Source organism: Brassica rapa, chromosome A10, assembly GCF_000309985.2.
Source record: "Brassica rapa cultivar Chiifu-401-42 chromosome A10, CAAS_Brap_v3.01, whole genome shotgun sequence".
Taxonomy (NCBI): Eukaryota; Viridiplantae; Streptophyta; class Magnoliopsida; order Brassicales; family Brassicaceae; genus Brassica; species Brassica rapa.
Genome location: NC_024804.2, coordinates 14,598,568 through 14,618,966, shown reverse-complemented (window position 1 = coordinate 14,618,966; position 20,399 = coordinate 14,598,568). Strand labels below are relative to the sequence as shown.

The window sequence follows — 20,399 nt, the reverse complement described above, 5'->3', positions numbered from 1 at the left end:
GGATATTGATATGGTTAACGTGAGGATGGTCTCGATTCTAGAAGGAGCGTAATAAGGGATATTTTTTGTTGTTGTTATTAGCATTGCATGCATGCATGTGAACTTTGGGTGTACGTACGTGGGGAAAAAGCTCACATGGCTGTGAGAGATTTTTGTCAGTTTGGAGGATGGTGATAAATGGTTCGTTTTCAATGAAGTTGACTTTTTAAAGAAGTTTTGTTCAACTGGAAGAAGAGTATTAATAATCATATTTACATGATTATTGCATCTTAACTCAGTCACTTGGTTCCACATCTACTTCCTAGTATGAATCTAACCTATACTAAAAGGGTTATATGAGCATCAGTGAAGCTGTCCACGTAGGACAATTAAATCAGCCAATCAGAGAACAGCTCTCCGCCACGTCAGATACGCATGACAAATTCTAATTTTCCCAAAATCGAATCTCGATCCCTTTCTCTTCGTCTTCTCCGTCTGCTATTTTAGATCGAAACCGACTTGCTCGACTGGTCTTGCAGCGACGAATCACCCGCGAGGCATATTCTTATCTTCCGCGGTTTGATCCCTGTGCTGTACGCAGGGTCGGCAAGAGCCTCGCACGATGAGTCGGCAGAAGAAGCTATTGAGTTTGCGACTCAGCAGGGGAAAGAGAAGGAGCTGTGCAAGACTGGAGACTCCGTTGTTGCTCTACTCCGAGTTGGGAACGCTTCCCTAATCAAGATCTTGACCATTAAGTGATGATGATTAGGAAAAATCCCGTTTTTGGCGTCTGGCGTTTGGAGGAAACACAACTATATACGTTTTTCTTAATATGAATTTTATTCAAGATTTGTGAATAAAATCTTGAGATAGAAAACTCAAATTCTCTTTCTTGATAATTACAACTGTGGTGACCCGTGTGAATCCACTTACGGTTTTTTTTTTTTGGATACTCAGGTGGTTGTATGGAACTAATGAATCGTACACGTATCTCTACTATCATGATTTTTTTTTGTTTTATTTTTTTTGTTTTGGTGAAGTTTGATGCTTTGGTTGCAGCCCTTCCGTTATCAGACTGAGGTGAAGAACTCAGTTGAAAAGAATTGCTGAACTCCTGGTAATATATGTCTCACTCACTGATAAATTGAGCTCGATAAATAAATCATTGCATGTTCCCTTCTATGCTATTTTTCTTCAGGTGGAAAATGATGTTATTGGCCAAGAGCTCTCTAACGATTTACATCTATTCTGATCCAACTGTTGCGGAACGTTTGTATCGAAGAAAGATGTCATGTAGAAAAATGTATGTTAAACAGTTTACTCTCTTCTTATATTCTAAACTAAAACCTCGGAATATAATTTTAGTTGTTTATCTTTGTTTTATTTCAGTCATCAGATGGGCAAGCACAAGGTTTAACAACCACTAAACCACTCAGTTGAGACAGTAGGATCTCTTTCGTGTTGATCATACAAGGTTTGTTGCTAGGCTGAGATTTTTATATTTTTCTGTGAGAATAAATGGAGTATGAAAAAAAATTAACCTATCCCTAACACTTATAACAAACTTCACTATCTCCCTCTCTATTCGTTACCAACTCAAATCACTTTTACCATGTCATTGAAGCTTGCGATATAGAGCTAGAAGACAAAGCCAGAGAAGTAGCGGAGCTGAAAACAGAGAGGTAGAGCTAGAGAGAATTACGAGGCTGAAGCATGTAGAGGCAGACATATCCCCAGCTAAAAGTTAACAGTGCAAAGCGGAGGCTGATTGGTCGATTATTAAGGACATGGACAATATTCAAACGCTGGATGCAAAATTGTTTTCAGTATTTTATTTGCTAACGCCACCGTGAGTTTATTATTACCTCCATCACCTTATCTCTTAGAGTTACACAGATTTTTTTATTTCTTTCTCTAAAACAGAACTCATTGTTCCTAATATTGATCACTCTCTGTTGTTTTTCTTTGTTTCAGGTATGTGCAGGTTGCAGAGTTTAAATGCCTACTCGGTGTTAAAGCTAATACCAAAGAATGAATACTATGACAAAACTCTCCAGCTTCCAAAAGAATTTGATGCTACAACCGCTTGGTGACAGTGCACCAGTGTTGGAAGGATCCTAGGTTAGTCTTAGATTCCATTATCTGTGCCTCTATTCATTGTCTTGAAAAATATGATATACTGGTTCTTCTTAAGTTCTGTATCTAATTCTCTCATTGAGTATCACACTAAAGATCAGGTAAAACTTTGCTTGCTAGGTTTTTATATTCATTAGTGTCTTCTAACAATTTCCAATTTCCAACAAGACAAAAATTGATGATTGCTAGCATCTTTCTATCAGAAAGATTAATATGGTGTCCAGAACATCATTTAGATAGTAATCGTCTATACACTTAAGTCTATGTGGTTTTATTCCGAAATCAGTTGTAAGAAGATATTGTTGTGGTCGCTTCTTTTCAGAGTACTGTAGTAAAGGTTCTTCTCGACATGTGCAGGTGATTTTTAATACAACTAAATAAATGTCTAATACCAACCCGAGGAAGCTGTACATTGACAATGTTGATGATGAAACGGAAGATTCCGAGGACGATTTAGATGAGAACTTTCATGGGGATGACATGCCTGCATCCCACTGCAATGTCGACGAGTTTGACTAGAAAAAAAATTATCATTATTTTTTATATCTCTGTTCAGGGGAAGAGAAAGATTTGGCTCAACAGATGCCGCCAATATATTTTTTTATCCTTCTTTTCGCTTCGGTACTTCCACAACACATATTTTATAATTGTTAGTTTGTTTTTCTCTCCTCAGGTCTCATTCATCTTCTGTCTATTTGGAAATTAAACTTACTGAAGAAGTTGCAAGGGATAAGCAAAGTTGCTTCTTCTTCAGGAAACAAGTAAGCATCACCTCCTCTCTGAGAATTGTTTTATTGTTTCTTCGACTTTGGATCAATTTTCCGGAGGTTTTAACACTTTCAATGAATTTTTTTAAGGTTAGGTTGCAAGAAACACTGACACCAAAGAAGTTGCTTATTCTAGCTCTTCAGGAAGCTGAGAGAAATGGAAATAGCATATATATTATCTGCCTTATCCGTGAGTACACTTTTGGCTTCCACTCACACTTTAATTAGTGTTCCAGAATTAGTTTGGGGCTTTATGTTAACTGCTATTGGTTACAGGTGTGGAGAATTCAGAGGATGAGGACCATACTTCTCAGGTAGGTTCTTACATTACTACTTAACAATTTTTTTACCTTAGAGCTGAGAACCTTTTTTTAACAATATGAACCTTTGTGCCCTATGTAAAAATAAATACTGTCCAACCCCTTCTTTTGTTTAGTCATGTGTTCTCCAAAGTACAAAGTTGTGAAAAGACGTTCCCATTATCGAGGAGATACGTCATATATGTTCCATCTATCTATTATGCTTCCCTCTGGTATTAGTTGTTTTGTTTCTATGATCAGGTGGCTAATCGTTGATGCTTTTTGATCAGGTGGCTAAGCATTGATGCTCACTGCAGGTTTCAACTGAATCACTTTGGTTTACTCCAAAAGAGAGGTATTAGCATATAACTACTATACACTGTGCTCTTTGGTGTCTGAAGGAAAGAAATCTGCTCTCAGGTATATATTTAAATATATGGTTTCCGTTGCAATTTAAAATTGGATTCATATAGTTTTAAGCACACAACACATATGCTAATTTGAAGGTTCATCGCAATGGAACTCTATATTGTATGAGAGGTCCTCTATAGTTCCATCGTCAGGCTTCCCAAGTTTAATCTTTCTCCAAGGTATAAGTATTTTCACTATTATATTTTTAAATTCCACTCTCTTTTTATCTATGTAGTAGCATATTGAAAACCCAATGTGATAAGAATCTCTCATTCTGAGACTTCAAAAAGTTTCCATATGGCGGAAGGGATGTAACACTTCTGAAGTCATTTGAGTTCCAAGACCTATAATCATGTGGTCAGTTTTTACCGTTTCAAGTTTCAACAGTGGTCACTCCACTTTGGGTCAGCTTGCATTCAGTTACATGCCAGTTAAGTTCAAGTTTCTTCGTGCAAGAGCGTGCACCCGAACATCACCTCTCAATTTAGCTATAGAGATTCTGAAATGGAGTGAGGAGAGAACAAACATATGTGTGATGTATACTCTATGTCCAGTACTTATCAAGTTCTTCTCAAATCAGTGTATTCACATTAAAAACAAGTCTAATGTTTGAGATTCAGTTCAGCGCATTCGTTCACCACTATCTGGAGTAGAGATTCTTACACATTGATCTTAATTGTTTGAGATTCAGTTCAGCGTATTCATTTCTTTTTTGAACTTGACCATTGCAGCTCTTCGCAACTAAACCATGACTTGAACCCTTCTAACCATCGACTGTTCTCTTCTTTTTTTTGTGACTAATCGACTGTTCTATAATGAACGCTGACATTAACATTTTAACAATCTGTGAAACAAAACAACTCATCCTTCGTAAGTAATCCTGTTGAGCAGCATGCATCATGAACTAATAAATTTTTTTTTTTGTGCAACATTAGTTATCTACTTAATTAACTTCATTTGCTAACTAAATGTCTTTTAAAAAAAAAAAAAAAATTCTCTCGCAAGTTATCATGTAAATACCATATGTTTTGAACCAAGTGTTGTCCAAGGTTGAGTCCTCACAAAAAGAGTACGAAATATGAGGAAACCATAAGAGAAGACAAACTAATACCACATTAAACAACAACATAAATCACAAAAATGTATGAAGTTTAACAAAAACAATAAAAACTAAAGTTAATTAGAAGTAAGAAAAAAAACTAATAATGACAGAAATTTTACGGAAATAAAAATCAATGAAGTTATATCGAATTAGAATGTGATATTAATTCAAAACAATAAATGTTTTTACTAAAAATGAAAATATGAAAATATTGGTTTTGGATCATTATTTTGGATCGGAAATATATTCTAAATTCCCCTAAACAATTAAATAGATGCATTAATCCTTAATATTGTAATCAAGCATATAAGAAAAAACATTACGTTAGAACGTATATAAACATTACAAAAGATAAAAGATAGTATCTGTAAAATTAAATAGTATTTAGTGGTAAAAGTAAAATAAATTGAGAATATCTAGATTATATTTTTACACTGATTTTAATCAATGAATATATTTTAACTATAGTTAGATTGTCAAATATTATTCTGTTTATAATAAAAATATAATATATTAAATAATAATAATTTTGTAGAAGTTTTAGTTAATTTAACTCATACAACATTTTTTTGCAAAAACTGTTTTAATTTTTTGTATGAAAATTGTTTTTTAAGTTAAAAAAATACCATTTAGTTTATTTAAAACAATGAATATATAAATTAGGTATACTTATTATCAAACAAGTAATAAAAAGAGGATATAAGCTTTATATAGAGTGTCCATGTAGGCGAACATAATCGGCCAATGAGAAACTACATTTTTGCCATGTCACTTCCTCTATTTGTTTTACAAAATGATCCTTTAATTTTTTACTTTCAAAATTATAATCGAAATTATTTTTTTAGTGAAAATATATTATTTACATAAATATAATTATATTTTTATTTACATAATAGTTTGTAAATAAATATTTAGTGTAAATAATATCATAATTTTATAAAATACTAAAATAAATTGGGTTGGTTTTCAATTTTCACAAATAAAAAGTATTATTTGTAAACTTAGAAAAGAATATTGAATATTCTTTTCAGGAGAGAAAATAGAAAAATACATCGGAGACAAATCCATCTCTATTATGAAATTCCTCTATTTTAGAGAAAAAAATAGAAGAATACATTGGAAATGGTCTATGGCATGGCTGACATAAATGATCGACGTTGAGATTTCAGCTTTTATGATTCTTACTATTCTAATGTTTCAATATAATTTGAATATTCCCTTTGCTTTATATTATAATGGTTTAAAAGTATTTTTTGTTTCACTATATAAATTGTTTTTATATTTCAATGTAATTTTATATTTATAGGATATTGCGTTGCCAATTAAATTACATAAACTACTGTGTAATTGATTAAATTTATATATTAAATGACAGTTTTCTAAAATAATAACTTTTGAATATTTTTTCAAAAAAACTTTTAGATTTTAATTAAAACTGGAGGATATAAGCCTCAGATAGAGTATCCACGTAGGCGAAAATAATCGGCCAATGAGAAACTATATTTTTGACATGTCACCTCCTCTATTTGTTTTTACAAAATGATCCTTTAACTTTTTACTTAAACAATTATAACCGAAATAGTTTTTAGTGAAATATATTATTTATATAAATATAATTATATTTTTTTACATAATAGTTTGTAAAGAAATATTTAGTGTAAATAATATCATAATTTTATAAAATAAATTGGGCTGGTTTTCACCTTTCACAAATAAAAAATATTATTTGTAAACTTAGAAAAGAATATATCAAGAATATTCTTTTTAGGAGAGAAAATATAAAAATATATCGGAGACAAATCCATCTTTATTATGAAATTCCTCTATTTTAGAAAAAAAAATAGAGGAATACATTGGAGATGGTCTAAGACATGGCCGACGTAAATGATCGACGTTGAGATTTCAGCTTTTCTGATTCTTACTATTCTAATGTTTCAATATAATTTTAATATTCTCTTTGTTTTATAATATAATGGTTTAAAAGTATTTTTTGTTTCACTATATAAATTGTTTTTATATTTCAATGTAACTTTATATTTATTGGATATTGTTTGGCCAATTAAATTATGTAAATTATTGTGTAATTGATTAAATTTGTATATTAAATGACAGTTTTCTAAAGTAATAACTTTTAAATATTACAGATTTTAATTAAAACTGATTACATTTTGAAACAAATAGAGTAATCTATAAACTAACTTTACATAGATATGAGGGCAAAATTGTAAAGTGGTCTCACCTTGAACTTTTCTTATTCTGTGCATTCCTAATTAGAATGAGATAATGAACATCTAATATTATATTACTCTGAGTATATTAGAAATGGTCGAACAGAAAACCAATTAACGATGATGTAAGGAAGACATAAAGATGTATTTCCAATTATCATAAATATAGAATCAATTGACAACAACTTAACTATGTCCAGCGTAAGACAACCGCGAAGAGTTTTCTTACATTCTAATATTATAATATCTCACTATATTAGTGGCTAAATCAGTTTTCTCTAGCACAAATACTCACTCCATTCTTGGAGTTTAAGCTTTTCTATCTGATGATATTAGTAGTTTGATCCAAAAAAAAAACGATCGAACGGTACATTGTAATTGGAGAAAGAAAACAAACAAAAATCAACCGGAGACTTTTCAGGTATATGAAACAAAAATTAGAAATCGCAATTCTCTGCAGTTAAAGAATAAGGCAATAAAACTGTAAAAATACAAAATAAAACAAAAAATATACAAAGAAAGAAAGATTTAGTAAAATAAAATCATAATATAATTTCCATAATTGATAGTGTTCAGTTAAACTAAAAAGTCTAAATCTACAACATACACAATTTTATTTAAATCTTTAAACCTATTATCTAATTAAAATGATTCTACAAAAAGTGCCAGCACGAAAAGTTAGAAAATATATGATAAAATATAATACATAACGTTAAAATACATTATCACTTATCAATAAAAAATCATGTTAGTAGTAATAAAAATGAAATGACAACACATTTATTAAAACCATAGAATAACACGCAACAAGGTGTTATTAAATATACAAACTAAAAATTAAATATGCTCAATGCAAACATAAATAAAAATGAGGCATCATATTTGGATATATTTAAAATTATTAAATATATTATATTCTTGATAATTTTAAAATTACTTAAAAAGAAACTGCATTATTAAAAAAAATAATATACAAATATAACTAAAGCAATTTTGGTAACGTCAAAATAAAAAATAAATAAAATATATATTATGTTAATAAAATAGGTTTTAGATTTTAAAGACTTATAATTCATGTAATATTACAAAATTCAAATTTTTTTATTACAATTAATATTTTACCATTAGATATATTAAAATAATATTCTAGATCGATATCCAATTTTCAGCTTTCAACTATTACACGTAAAAAATATTATTACGTACGCTTTTTTTGAAAATGGGGTTTTATATTTAAAGTAAGTTATTGGAGTACTTTTTCTTTTCGTGAATTTATTTGATATGAGATTCCGATCTTTTAAAATAAGATAATTTATGTTCTATACATAAATATTTTTCTTACATAACTCTAAAATCTCGGACTTGATTCTTCATATTTTATTAGTTAATTGTATTACATATAATAGAAATACTTACTTCGAACTAAAAATAAAAAAAATGAAATTTAAAAATTAGTTATATATAGTTTAATATAAAAATTCACATACAAATAAAAATGATGAATGTAACAAATTTAAATATATTATCCGCGCGTAGCGCGGAGAAAGAATCTAGTTAAATTAATTAAAGCTAACAGCCTAACAGTATGAGTATTATTTTGCGGATATCCAATAAATTTGGATAGGATACTACATTACAAAATAGTTTAGCATTAAGAAAAATAAAATGATTGTTTTGAACTACTCTCAAGGTTTCGATTCTGACAAAATGTACAACGTGTTAAGAACCTCCCAGCGGTCTTTCAGGAAATCAAAATATCTAGGAGTCACTTTTTATGAGATATTTTTGTAAAGAAGATATTGGAAAAACTGAAAGGAGTGGAGAAGAAAAGAGATTGAGATTGATGTGGTCCAGTTTTGAGTAAAGAGCAAACATGTCTCTTCCTTCCTAATTTGGACTCCTCTGCACCGTTTCTTAATTCTTATCCTCTCAGTCTCATCTCATCATCTTTCGACTTTGTGTGGCTCTGTAACGTTCCCTCTTACTCAGGGCGTTTACCATCTTCTTCTCTTATGAATGGGAGACATTGTGATTTTAAACCCTTATTTTATGCAGATTTTATGCAGTGTATAGTCTAATAGTTTGTACTAGTGATGTCTTCATATGTTATAACCCAAACTGGAATTCAGTATTTCAGTAATATGCGTGTGGGAGTTAAAGACGATACAAAAAAAAATATCACAGATCTGTAGCCTACTAGATTATACTACTACAAATGCTGATTATAACACACAATGTGAAAAGTGCCATCTCCCATGGCTGGAGAGGAGTCCTTTCCGGGCGCGATGTTATCATGAGTAATGCAAGTTGGGAAGTGGGCAATGGAGAGAGCATCAATATCTGGGATAAGCCTTGGCTTAGTTGCACTGCCCCAGAAAGGCCTATGGGACCGGCCCCAGCGGATTATCAAAACCTCACAGTTTCTGATTTTCTATTACCCGATAGTGGAACCTGGAACTTGGAGATGATACAGCTGGTCCTTCCTTTTGAGGAAACCAAAATTTTAGCTCTCAAACCGAGCAGAACTGGAGCTCCAGATAAGCTTTCTTGGATGGGTTCAAAATCCGGAAATTACACCACAAAGACGGGGTATGCGACGGCCCTCACCAACCGACCAGGACACAGACTTATATCACAAGAAGACCTATCCTTTGACTGAAGGAAGGCGGTCTGGAATTTGAAATCATCCCCAAAGACTAAGCTGTTTGTTTGGAAAGCAATACATGGAGCAATTCCTGCAGGCGAGGCTCTGCGTGCCAGACAAATCAATGTAGATGGGTTATGCAAGCGCTGCAGCTTACCGGAAACTATAGATCACTTGTTCTTTCACTGTGCTTTTGCGAAACAGGTCTGGTTTTCTGCCCCTGTTTTCCCAAGCATTGAGTACAATGATTCTATAGCTTTGAGAAGTCTGTGGATCGACCTGACGATGAGAAAGAATCTCCCGCCATCTGGGGTAGCCGGAGGTCCGCTAGCTCCCTGGATCTTATGGAATATATGGACTGCAAGAAACAATTTAGTGTTCAATGGGAAGGCCCAAACTGCAGCTGAAACGCTCTCCAAAGCCATTTCTTTGGCTCGGGAATGGGGAGTTTGTCAAGCATTGCCATCGGTACAAACTGCTAAGACAAATCCCCCAGTTACAACACCACCGAACTGCTATCTCATCAAGACGAATGCGGCTTGGAACGAGGCTCAGCAGATCGCAGGTTTGAGCTGGATTGTGGAATCACAGAACAGAGTCTCGTCTTACTCTGTTTCAGCTCACCATGTGAGCACCCCCTTGGCAGCTGAGGCTTTAGCTCTCCGTGAGGCTCTGGAAAAATGCAAGGAGTTAGGAATCGCAAGAATTCGGTGCGAATCGGACTCGGCTGTGCTGATCAAAGCGCTTAAAACGGGATCGTCATTGAGAGGTCTCTATGGGATTCTTGCTGATATCGTTTCTTTAGCTTCTTCTTTTGAGTGTGTTTCCTTTAATTGGATCTCTCGTATGAGAAATGTTGAGGCTGATAAGCTAGCAAAACATGTGCTGTCTGTTGAACTGGTTTTAATGGCTACACCTACCCTGCCTTGATGATTTTAATATAAGTTGTGTTTCAAAAAAAAAAAATAACACACAATGAAATCTGATAATATAACATGTATGCTGATGAGTTATCAACGTAGAAAAAAATATTCTTTACTAAAACCCAATCGGTAAGAAGTTTGTTCATACGCGTAGGCTTCTTGAATCTGCTACAAATAGGTTGGATTCTGCTAGGTTTATTGACAAAATATTGAGTCTAGCTCACTTTGATGTAGGACTTGAGCCCAATAAGACTAAATAAGTTTAAACTAAGAAACCCACAAAAAATACATGCATATGAAAAAAGCAAAACTAAGCAATAAGTGAAAAATACAAAACAATACTTACATTTACAGCAAGGAAGTTACATAAAAGAAATGTAAAAAGAATTCTAGAGGAGTTTTCCATTAGTTTTACTACCTGTAAGTAACTGCGTCAAATATTCGAAATAATATTATTACGATGTCGATCTTTAAACTTTGAAAATAACAATTCTAACAACATGAATGGTATAAACAGGAGGACAACAAGCGAAGAGTGTCAGTGTATATAAATTCACAAGATGCATCGAGCCATATGTGATAAGGAGAACTTGACAAGTTGCATTTAATAACTCGCACACTTTTTCTTTGCAGACAGGTCCACACCTCTGTATTTTCTCTCCTATCTGACACTTTTGTGTACCCTAAATTTCATCTATTTTCGTTTTCGACCCGTTTTTCTTCCACATGACACAGACAACACCTTAGTCTTTCTTTAATGGGACCTCTAAATACAATAAAAGAAGAGGATAAAAAAGTAGAAAAGACCTTCACTTCTGACTTCTGATCACCAGTTGGATCCGTACCGTACAAATCCAGAAACCCTTGATCAATTATTATGCAAATCTACTCGAGTTCTTATATTTTTCACCATGAGATCTATCTTTTTTACCTCTGCTGAATTTATTCTCTCTGACTACTTTGATCAAAAAAAGAATATAATTTAGCAATTAATAGGACTATTTCTAATAAGATCTTTTTGGATAACCATTGGACCAAAAGCTATTAATGTCATGTCGGATCATCTGTTATAAGATGATTTCAGACTGGTATAAAGTTTTAAACCAAACCGTGATGACATATGATATTATTGTTTAACCGATTTAGTTGAAGATGCAACCATGCAAACGTGGTGTTGAACTTATCTGCGAGTGCGTGTCCCTGTTCGAAACTACGCTAGGCGCTAGTCGGGCGGTGACTCCAGGCCTAGCGAGTTATCGAAAAATCGGGGATTAATTGGGGTATACGCGGGGACTAGTTTTTATTATTATTATTATATTTATAATAATATTTAAATTTAATATATAATATAAATATATTAGAATGTAATAGTTTTTTGTATATTATTGAAGTTTTAATTTATTGGTTTAACAAAAGTTATTGTTAATGTCATATTATTACAATAATGTTTATATATGTGTCAGTATATGTACATACGTCAAAAGACGTTGTGGTCTATTGGTGTTTGATGTTGTCAACCTCTTATGAGGTACCGGGATCGATTTACCAATAGGGTGTTTTTAATTAAATTTTTTTTTTTAAAAAGCACCTATGAAACAAAGTCCCACATCAGTTAAACATAAGGAGGGGTGATGCTGAAGACGCCTATAAATACTCATTTAGAGTTGCCATCATTATAACTTGCAATTGGGTTTCCATAAACCTGTTGTAGGCCCAATAGTTCAATTTTTTTTGAGTTTTAAGCGTTTAATACTGGTAATATTACACGGTCAACGCGGATAATACGCGGTCAAACCATGTTAACGCGGTCCAGCGCCTAGTGTGACCGATCAGGTCACAATAGCGGCGGTTGGACTCCGAGCACCGCCTAAGCGGCCGCCTAGGCGGCTAGGCGGCCGCGTTTTCGAACAGGGGTGCGTGTATATTATCCATTGAGCAAATTTAGTTTGAACTTAATAACTGGTAACAAGAATTAAAGAAGAAATATTATTTGTTGATCCCAAAATGAAAGAGTAATGAACATCATTACTGTTGAGTTTGGGAGATCAGATACACTGTAGAAAGCTAATGGACAGATCGATCCTTATGTAGCTATTGGTCAGACCATGAGAGTTATGATTGCTTAATATCTTGTTTTTCTCTGGTCAGACATTCACAGATTTTGTATACTGACATATCTCATGGGAGGTTTGCTTGGTAGAAAATTAGAAATCATCACTTGCAGAAAAAGACAAATATTCACAAGTTTATTACGAAAATTAAGAAAGAGTTCCTCCCTTTTAACAGATAAAAGAAAAAATGAAAAAAAATATGACTTATATGAGAATATAGCTATAGCAATGATAACAATAATAATAATTAAAGTTTAGAAAGTTAAACAACAAGGATTAGAACATAGATTTTTACAATTGCAAAAACAACAACAAAGGCGTACCTTGGGACATCTAAAACAAGATGACCATCTGATCTTGCAGTTGCAGCTGCAACATGAGCTCTTCTTCTTGTTGAGACACGACGGTCGAGAGCAACTGCGGAAACAGGTGGGTATGCAGCATGACAAGTCCGGACAAGAACAACAGCAACCTCGGAAGCATGAACAGCTCGGGCAGCTCGGTTTCGGGCAACAACAGATATTTGAGCAGCATGACCCGTCACAGCATTTGGACCCAATGCAGCTGCAACTTGTGCAGTTGCAGCACTTGGGCTTCCTTAGATGGCACGAACATTCGGATTGGCAGCAGCAGCAGAAACTCGCTAGGCTCAAACACGGAACACAGCTACTGCATTGAGTTAGTTAATTAGTATCACTTTGTTAACTTGTATATAAGTAAAAAAATATTTTTATTATTTTTGTTCACTCTAAGATAAAGCATTGCCTAAAAAAACTTAAAATAATTATAGGGACTGTCTCAAACTATTTGACGTCATGATATTGTATATCAAACATGCATTTGATATTGTAAGCAAACTATTTTGAAATATTCAGTATCCCGATATATATATATTTACATTCAAAATTTTCTTTTAAAAATATATATTCGAAATTAAGAACATGTGACAATGCAGCAGTTGCCTGCTCCTTTAGACGGCCCTGACAATTACCCTACGTTGGTCTCAAGTGAATACAAATCGCAGTGAAAAATAAGATTATCAGGCGGTAAAAATTCTTACCAGAGCCACTTCCAGAACCGGCAGTGTCTTCGACTCTTTCGTTGTCTATCCATATGAAGAAAAAAAAAGAAAAAAAAAACGAAACTGTAAAAGCTGGAAGAGTAAGAGAAATGTGAAGTCATTGACGTTAACTAGAAACATTCTTACGCAGGGATCAATGGATCAGAATTTGCAACGACAAAATCAGAGACCCTGCCACAGTTAAAAAGCATATTACAAACATGAGACTCCATAAACATTTTACAACAAACTGATGCAATGTTTATAGAACATAGAGATCATCTTACTCTTTGCAGCATCTAGAAGCTGGTTGTACGCCTTCGATGAATTTAATTTCTCCCTGCTAATGATGACATTCTAAATATCAGTTCCATAAAGTTGATTAACTAAATCAACGTGTATTATTTTACCTTGGAAAAATAAGAAAAAAGCTAAGTTCACAATGGGACAAAACATAACACAACAAGAATTCCACATTTCGAAAAATATTAGGAGAAACCAAACATATACAGTGTAAAAATGATTTCATTTCTCAAATATTTATAAAATCATGACAGAAAGTAAATCATAAGGGAGATCTATGAAAGAAACATGAAGAAAAGGTGAACAATGATATGGTCCTTTCAAACGCAAATAGCAATAAAGACAAAGACTTTCACAAATTGATTGATATAGAAAAGCAACAAAAAATAAAACTGCAAAGGATCCTTAACCAAATTCAATTTTTTATTGGGTAAGATCTATTCAGCTTTTTCTTTACCTTTATTTTCTTCTTTTCTTTATATTTTACTTCTCATACTTGCTTTAACTAAACACTCACTTTCATAGTACACATGCACGAACGAACACACACGCCTCAGTGATGCTAACAACAGAGTAAGTGGGCGTCTCGTCAATCAATTCACACTATCTACAAGATGATCAAACTGTTTTGTTTTTATCTAGCAAATACTTAGTTTTTAAATTTGAGGGAATGAGACTTAATTAATTTTGTAATTATGACTATGAAAATTTGAAGTAGTAAAAAACTATGATTATGAAAATTAATGACGTTATGCTGAAGGTTAAATGAAGAGCATATGAACGCAAGTAGGTTAGTACTATTTAATTGATGCTCAAATAGATCCGTTGAACCCTCTACCTAACAAAAAAAAAATCAATATAAATTAAAATCTGTTCAGAGATTCAAATTAATTATTAATCAAAGCATGCAATTAATTAAAATGGGAAAAGTCTTTGCATATGTAGGAGTACTTGTTTGAAATTAATATGATATAAATGTGCCTGATGACATAAACTAATTCCTCTATAGGAGTACCAGTTTGAAATTAATACTATGAAATACATGTGTCTGATCTCTGATGACATAAATTAATTACTCTTTTTTATAGTATCTAAGAGAATAAATAAACATAAATGTCTTGTTTTCTATACTTGCTGTCAAACATACACACAACGGTCCAGAGTCCAAACCAACCTGGATATAGTAGGAACCAAGGTTTAGCAAATCAACAACCTCTTTTTTCACACACACACAAAACAAAGACTAGTAATTGTTTAAAACCCCTTTCAAAGTTATTTACACAATAAAACTTAATTAAGAGTACCAATGATAAAGTAATTGTACAGTACTGCATGCCACTTGTTTAGTTAGGACTAATAAAAACAAATGTATCATGAAATTCAAAATATTCGGACACTTCCTCAGAGTAATCAAAATGTGGCAGATTAAAAAAAGACAGAGAGATAGTAGTACTTAAAAAAAGAAGGAATACTACTAGTAACTTAAACAAAAATAGTATTAATGAACTTGCCTCGAGATAACCAATCTCTCTCTCTAGCATCTGAACTCTGGCCGCCTCTCTGCGTTTCCCGTACAAATCTGGATACTCCGGCGGAGACTTCGGACGAGGCGGCGGTAGAGCTGACTTAGCAAGCGGCGGTACACCAGTTACTTCTCCCCCGACACTGCCTGAAGTAGAAGCCATTGTCGCTAGAGATGATCCTCTCTGGTAGTGTTGGTTGTAGGCCTAAGCCCAAGTCTAAGTGCATGCTGCATGGGATGGGCCTGTCTCCGTTGTCACCTGCGAAAGCCCAAAAGCAAGAAGTTAGGGTTTATTGTTGCTAGCTATATAAACACCTGATAGACTTTCTTGTGCTGTAAGGTTTTACGTTTACTCTCAGATATAGAGCTTGCATATACACAAGCTTGATCACAATCGTGATCGATTGTACTCTCTTATTCATAGTGAAGTTTGGGAGGACAGTCTCCCACGAGACGTACCAGTTTGAGGCTGGGAACTCGTTAAATTCGTGTGTGTTCTTATTGCTTAGTTTAATCTCTTCTTAAACAATCAACAAGCAGATAACGAACGTGTTAACGAACTAAGGTTATAAGGAGTTAAACCTTACAAGTGGTATCAGAGCGTTCTAGGTTAAGAACAAGTCTGTGCTAAACCAGTCTCGTGGGCGTTGCAAGAAAAGCAAGGGTACCTGAGAAGGAGAAAGAGTTTTGAATCAGAATCACAAGTCAATGGAACCAATCAAAGGCAAATTCGACGTTGAGAAGTTCGATGGCAAAGGTGATTTCGGTTTATGGAAATACAAGATGCTGTGTCAGCTTGAAATTCTAGGTCTAGACAGGTGCTTAAGTGAGTCTAAACCAGAATCGAGCACTAAGGATGCAGATGGTAAAGATGTTGAAATCAAACCTGAACCGGTCAGTGAAGAGAAAGACCGGAGGTGCAAGAATCTGATCTGCATGAGTGTTAACGACACCATACTGAGGAAGATCAGAAAGCAGCCGACTGCACTCGCAGTTTGGAAAGCACTAGAAGTAGATTACCAGACAAAGACCTTGCCGAATCGGATCTACCTGAAACAAAGATTTGCAAGTTTCAGAATGGAAGAAAGCAAGAGTATTGAAGAGAATTTGAATGATTTTCTTAAGCTGGTGGATGATCTCGAAAGTCTCAACATCAACATACCTGAGGAAGATCAGGCGATACAAATCTTATCGAGCCTCCCAACCAAGTATGAGCAGCTAGTTCATACCCTGAAATACGGCAGTGGCAAAGACACATTAACAATCAATGAGGTTGTTACTTCAGCATACTCGAAGGAAGTAGAACTCAAGGAAAAAGGGTTGTTAACAAGACCTAAGGCGGACGCAGAAGGTCTATATGTTGATGCTAGGGGAAGATCAGATAAGAAAAGTGGTCCTAATGGGAGAGGCAAATCTAAGGGAAGAGGAAGATCTCAGTCCAAACCTAGATACACGAAGAACAGCAAGGGCTGTTTCGTGTGTGGAAAGGAGGACCACTGGAAAAGGGATTGCCCAGACAGAAAACATCCTAAAGCTCCTGGATCGGTAAACGTGACTACTAAGCCACGAGAACCTATGATTCTAACAGCTAGCACCGTGTCTACAAAGGATGAATGGGTGCTGGACTCAGGGTGTACGTTCCATATCACCCCAGACAAAGAATCATTATTTGATCTACAGGAATGTGAAGGGGGAACGGTGTTGATGGGAAACAACACGCAGAGTGATGTTAAGGGCATTGGAAAACTGAAGATACTGAATTCAGATGAGTCTGAAATCATTCTCACCGATGTGAGATACATTCCTTCAATGACAAAGAATCTGATCTCTTACGGACAGCTTGAGAAGAATGGCTGCCATTATGAAGGAAAAGATTTCAAAGTGCAGTTCTATAAAGGAAAACAGAAGGTTATCTCAGGAAAGTACAAGGATGGTTTGTACTATCTTCAAGGCAAAGTCATTAAAGGAGAAGCTGCAGTGGTGAGGACCTCAGTAAACTTAACAAATCGATGGCACTCAAGGCTTGGGCACATGAGCTTGAAGTGCATGAACATCTTAGTTAAGAAAGGGTATCTAAGTGAGAAGGAAGTTCACTCACTAGATTTTTGCGAGACATGTGTGTTAGGAAAGTCTCACAAGCTTAGTTTTCCTACAGCAAAGCACAAGAGTTCCGGGATTCTGGAGTATATTCATAGCGACTTATGGGGATCAGTTTCAAACACTGAGACTGAAGTAGGCTGCAAGTATTTCATTACATTCGTGGATGATTTCTCTAAGAAGGTGTGGATCAGATTCTTAAACAGCAAGGATCAAGCATTTGAGAAGTTTGCAGAGTGGAAGTTATTGGTGGAAAATCAGACAGGGAAGAAAATTAAGTGTTTGAGAACTGATAATGGTTTGGAATTCTGTAACAATCGATTTGATGAATTATGCAAGAAAGCTGGGATCAAACGGCATAAGACTTGTGCCTACACACCCCAGCAAAATGGAGTGTCCGAGAGAATGAACAGGACGATCATGGATAAGGTTAGATGTATGATATCCGAGACTGGTCTGGAGAAGAAATTTTGGGATCATGCTGCATCTACTGCTGTCTATCTCATCAACAGATCACCGAACTCATCCATAGAGTTTAAAATTCCTGAAGAAATCTGGACAGGCTCTAAGATAAGCCTTGATCATATTAGGAGGTTTGGAAGCATTGCTTATGTGCATGTGACACAAGATAAGACGAGCCCTAGAGCTATTAAAGGCGTCTTTATGGGATATCCTCCTGAAACTAAAGGGTATCGCGTCTGGATCCCAGATGAAGGAAAATGCACCATAAGCAGAAACGTCGTGTTCGATGAAGAAAGAGTATTCAAAGACATCTCAGTTTCTGAGGAAGTTAAAGAAAAGAAGAAGAAGAAACGAGTATCTTTCAGCACAGACTTGATAAGGGGACCTAGTAATCTCAACACTAATGGAGATAAAGGTTCTACGGATGATGAAGACTCTGCTGAACATGATGGCTCTGAGACAGAAAGTTCAGAAAGCTCCGAAGCTGAAAGTGAGTCTCAGGGAGCTGATAATGACCAAGAAAGTTCTGAGGCGCAAAACTTGGACAACTATATCTTAGCAAGAGACAGACAGAGGAGAGAAATCAGACCCCCGTCTCGGTTTGAGAACGCAGATTTTGTGGCTTATGCTCTTGCCAGCGCTGAAGATATAGAGCAAGATGAACCTGGTTCCTATTTCGAAGCAACTAAGAGCAAGGACTGGAAGCACTGGAAACTAGCTGCAGATGACGAAATGGTGTCTCTAAAGAAGAATGAGACCTTTGAGGTTGTAAAGAAACCTGAAGGTAAGAAAGTCATCGAGTGCAGGTGGTTGTTCAAGAGAAAACCGGGAATACCAGGAGTTGAAAAGCCTAGATATAAAGGCAGACTGGTTGCAAAAGGATTCACCCAGGTAGAAGGAGTCGATTATCATGAGATTTTTGCTCCTGTGGTGAAGCATGTTTCCATTCGCTTAATGTTGTCAATCACAGTCAACTTCAACCTGGAGTTGGAGCAACTCGATGTAAAGACAGCATTTTTAAATGGAACACTTGAGGAAGAGATATATATGTGTCAACCAGAAGGTTACATTGAAAAAGGGAAGGAAGATTACGTATGGAGGCTTAAGAAATCTCTGTATGGGTTAAAGCAATCCCCACGGCAATGGAACCAGCGATTTGATAGTTTCATGAAAGAACAGAAGTTTAGCAGAAGTGTCTATGATCCTTGTGTCTACTTCAAGGGGAAAGATATCAACGACAGGGTGTACCTACTGCTATACGTCGATGATATGTTGGTTGCATCTAGGGACAAGAAAGCCATTAAGGTGCTAAAGAAGAATCTTGAAAATGAATTCGAAATGAAAGACCTAGGTGCTGCTACAAGAATCCTTGGAATGGATATTGTCAGAGACAGAAAAGAAGGAACACTAAAGCTATCTCAGGAAGGCTACCTTAAGAAAGTACTTAGGACTTTTCGAATGGAGGATGCAAAGTCTGTAATCACTCCAGTTAGCAGCCAGTACAAGATGAAGAGTTTAAGTGATGAAGAAGCGGATTTTGAACTCTACTACATGGGCTCTGTACCATATGCCAGCGCAGTTGGGAGCCTCATGTATGGTATGATAGGATCTCGACCAGACTTGGCCTTTGCAGTAGGCTTAGTAAGTCGTTTCATGGGAAGACCAAGTAGAGTTCACTGGGAAGCAGTGAAATGGATCCTTAAATATCTAAGGGGATCAGCTGGAAGTTGTTTGACATTTACGAAGCATGAAAAGATTGATATTCAGGGGTTTTGTGATTCAGATTTCGCAGCAGATTTGGATAAAAGAAGATCTGTTTCAGGATATGTGTTTAAGGTTGGTGGTAATACAGTCAGCTGGAGATCCACGCTTCAGCATGTGGTGGCTTTATCAACCACAGAGGCTGAATACATGGCTCTCACAGAAGCTGTCAAAGAAGCCTTATGGCTTAAAGGCATTTGCATCGAATTGGGTTTCGAGCAAGATTCAGTAGAAATTCATTGTGATTCACAGAGCGCTATCAGTCTAGCTAAGAACAGTGTGCATCACGAAAGAACTAAACACATTGACTACAAGCTACACTTCATCAGAGATCACATCACAGCAGGCACTATCAAGGTTTCTAAGATTCATACTTCTCTAAACCCAGCAGACATGCTAACTAAAGGAGTACCTGGAAACAAGTTTGATGTGTGTCTGGGTATCCTCAACGTGATATGAGGAGACTGGGACCTGCGGAGCACTCGGAAGTAGAAGCCAACACCTCACAATCAAAGCAACAAGGACTCGTTAGTATCAATACGGTGGAGTTCTAGGGAGTGTGAGATTCTAATAAAATTATATAAATCAAAAGGA

The 20,399-nt window shown here is 35.1% G+C and overlaps 1 protein-coding gene across 2 annotated transcripts; it reads right to left on the bottom strand.

Moving 5' to 3' along the window:
• Positions 1 to 12,745: 12,745 nt before the first annotated feature.
• On the bottom strand, positions 12,746 to 15,671 carry LOC103845657 (guanine nucleotide-binding protein subunit gamma 3). Of its 2 annotated transcripts, none has more exons than XM_009122541.2 (5): positions 15,475 to 15,671; positions 13,948 to 14,000; positions 13,808 to 13,852; positions 13,661 to 13,705; positions 12,746 to 13,269 (listed from the first exon to the last, which is right to left on the bottom strand). In XM_009122541.2, the coding sequence occupies exons 1-5, from the start codon at positions 15,646 to 15,648 to the stop codon at positions 12,855 to 12,857; spliced, it is 732 nt and encodes a 243-aa protein (XP_009120789.1). In that variant the 5' UTR covers positions 15,649 to 15,671; the 3' UTR covers positions 12,746 to 12,854. The 2 variants fall into 2 exon arrangements, with proteins under 2 accessions (XP_009120789.1, XP_009120790.1); XM_009122542.2 differs by having other exon boundaries at positions 12,746 to 13,266.
• Positions 15,672 to 20,399: the final 4,728 nt, after the last annotated feature.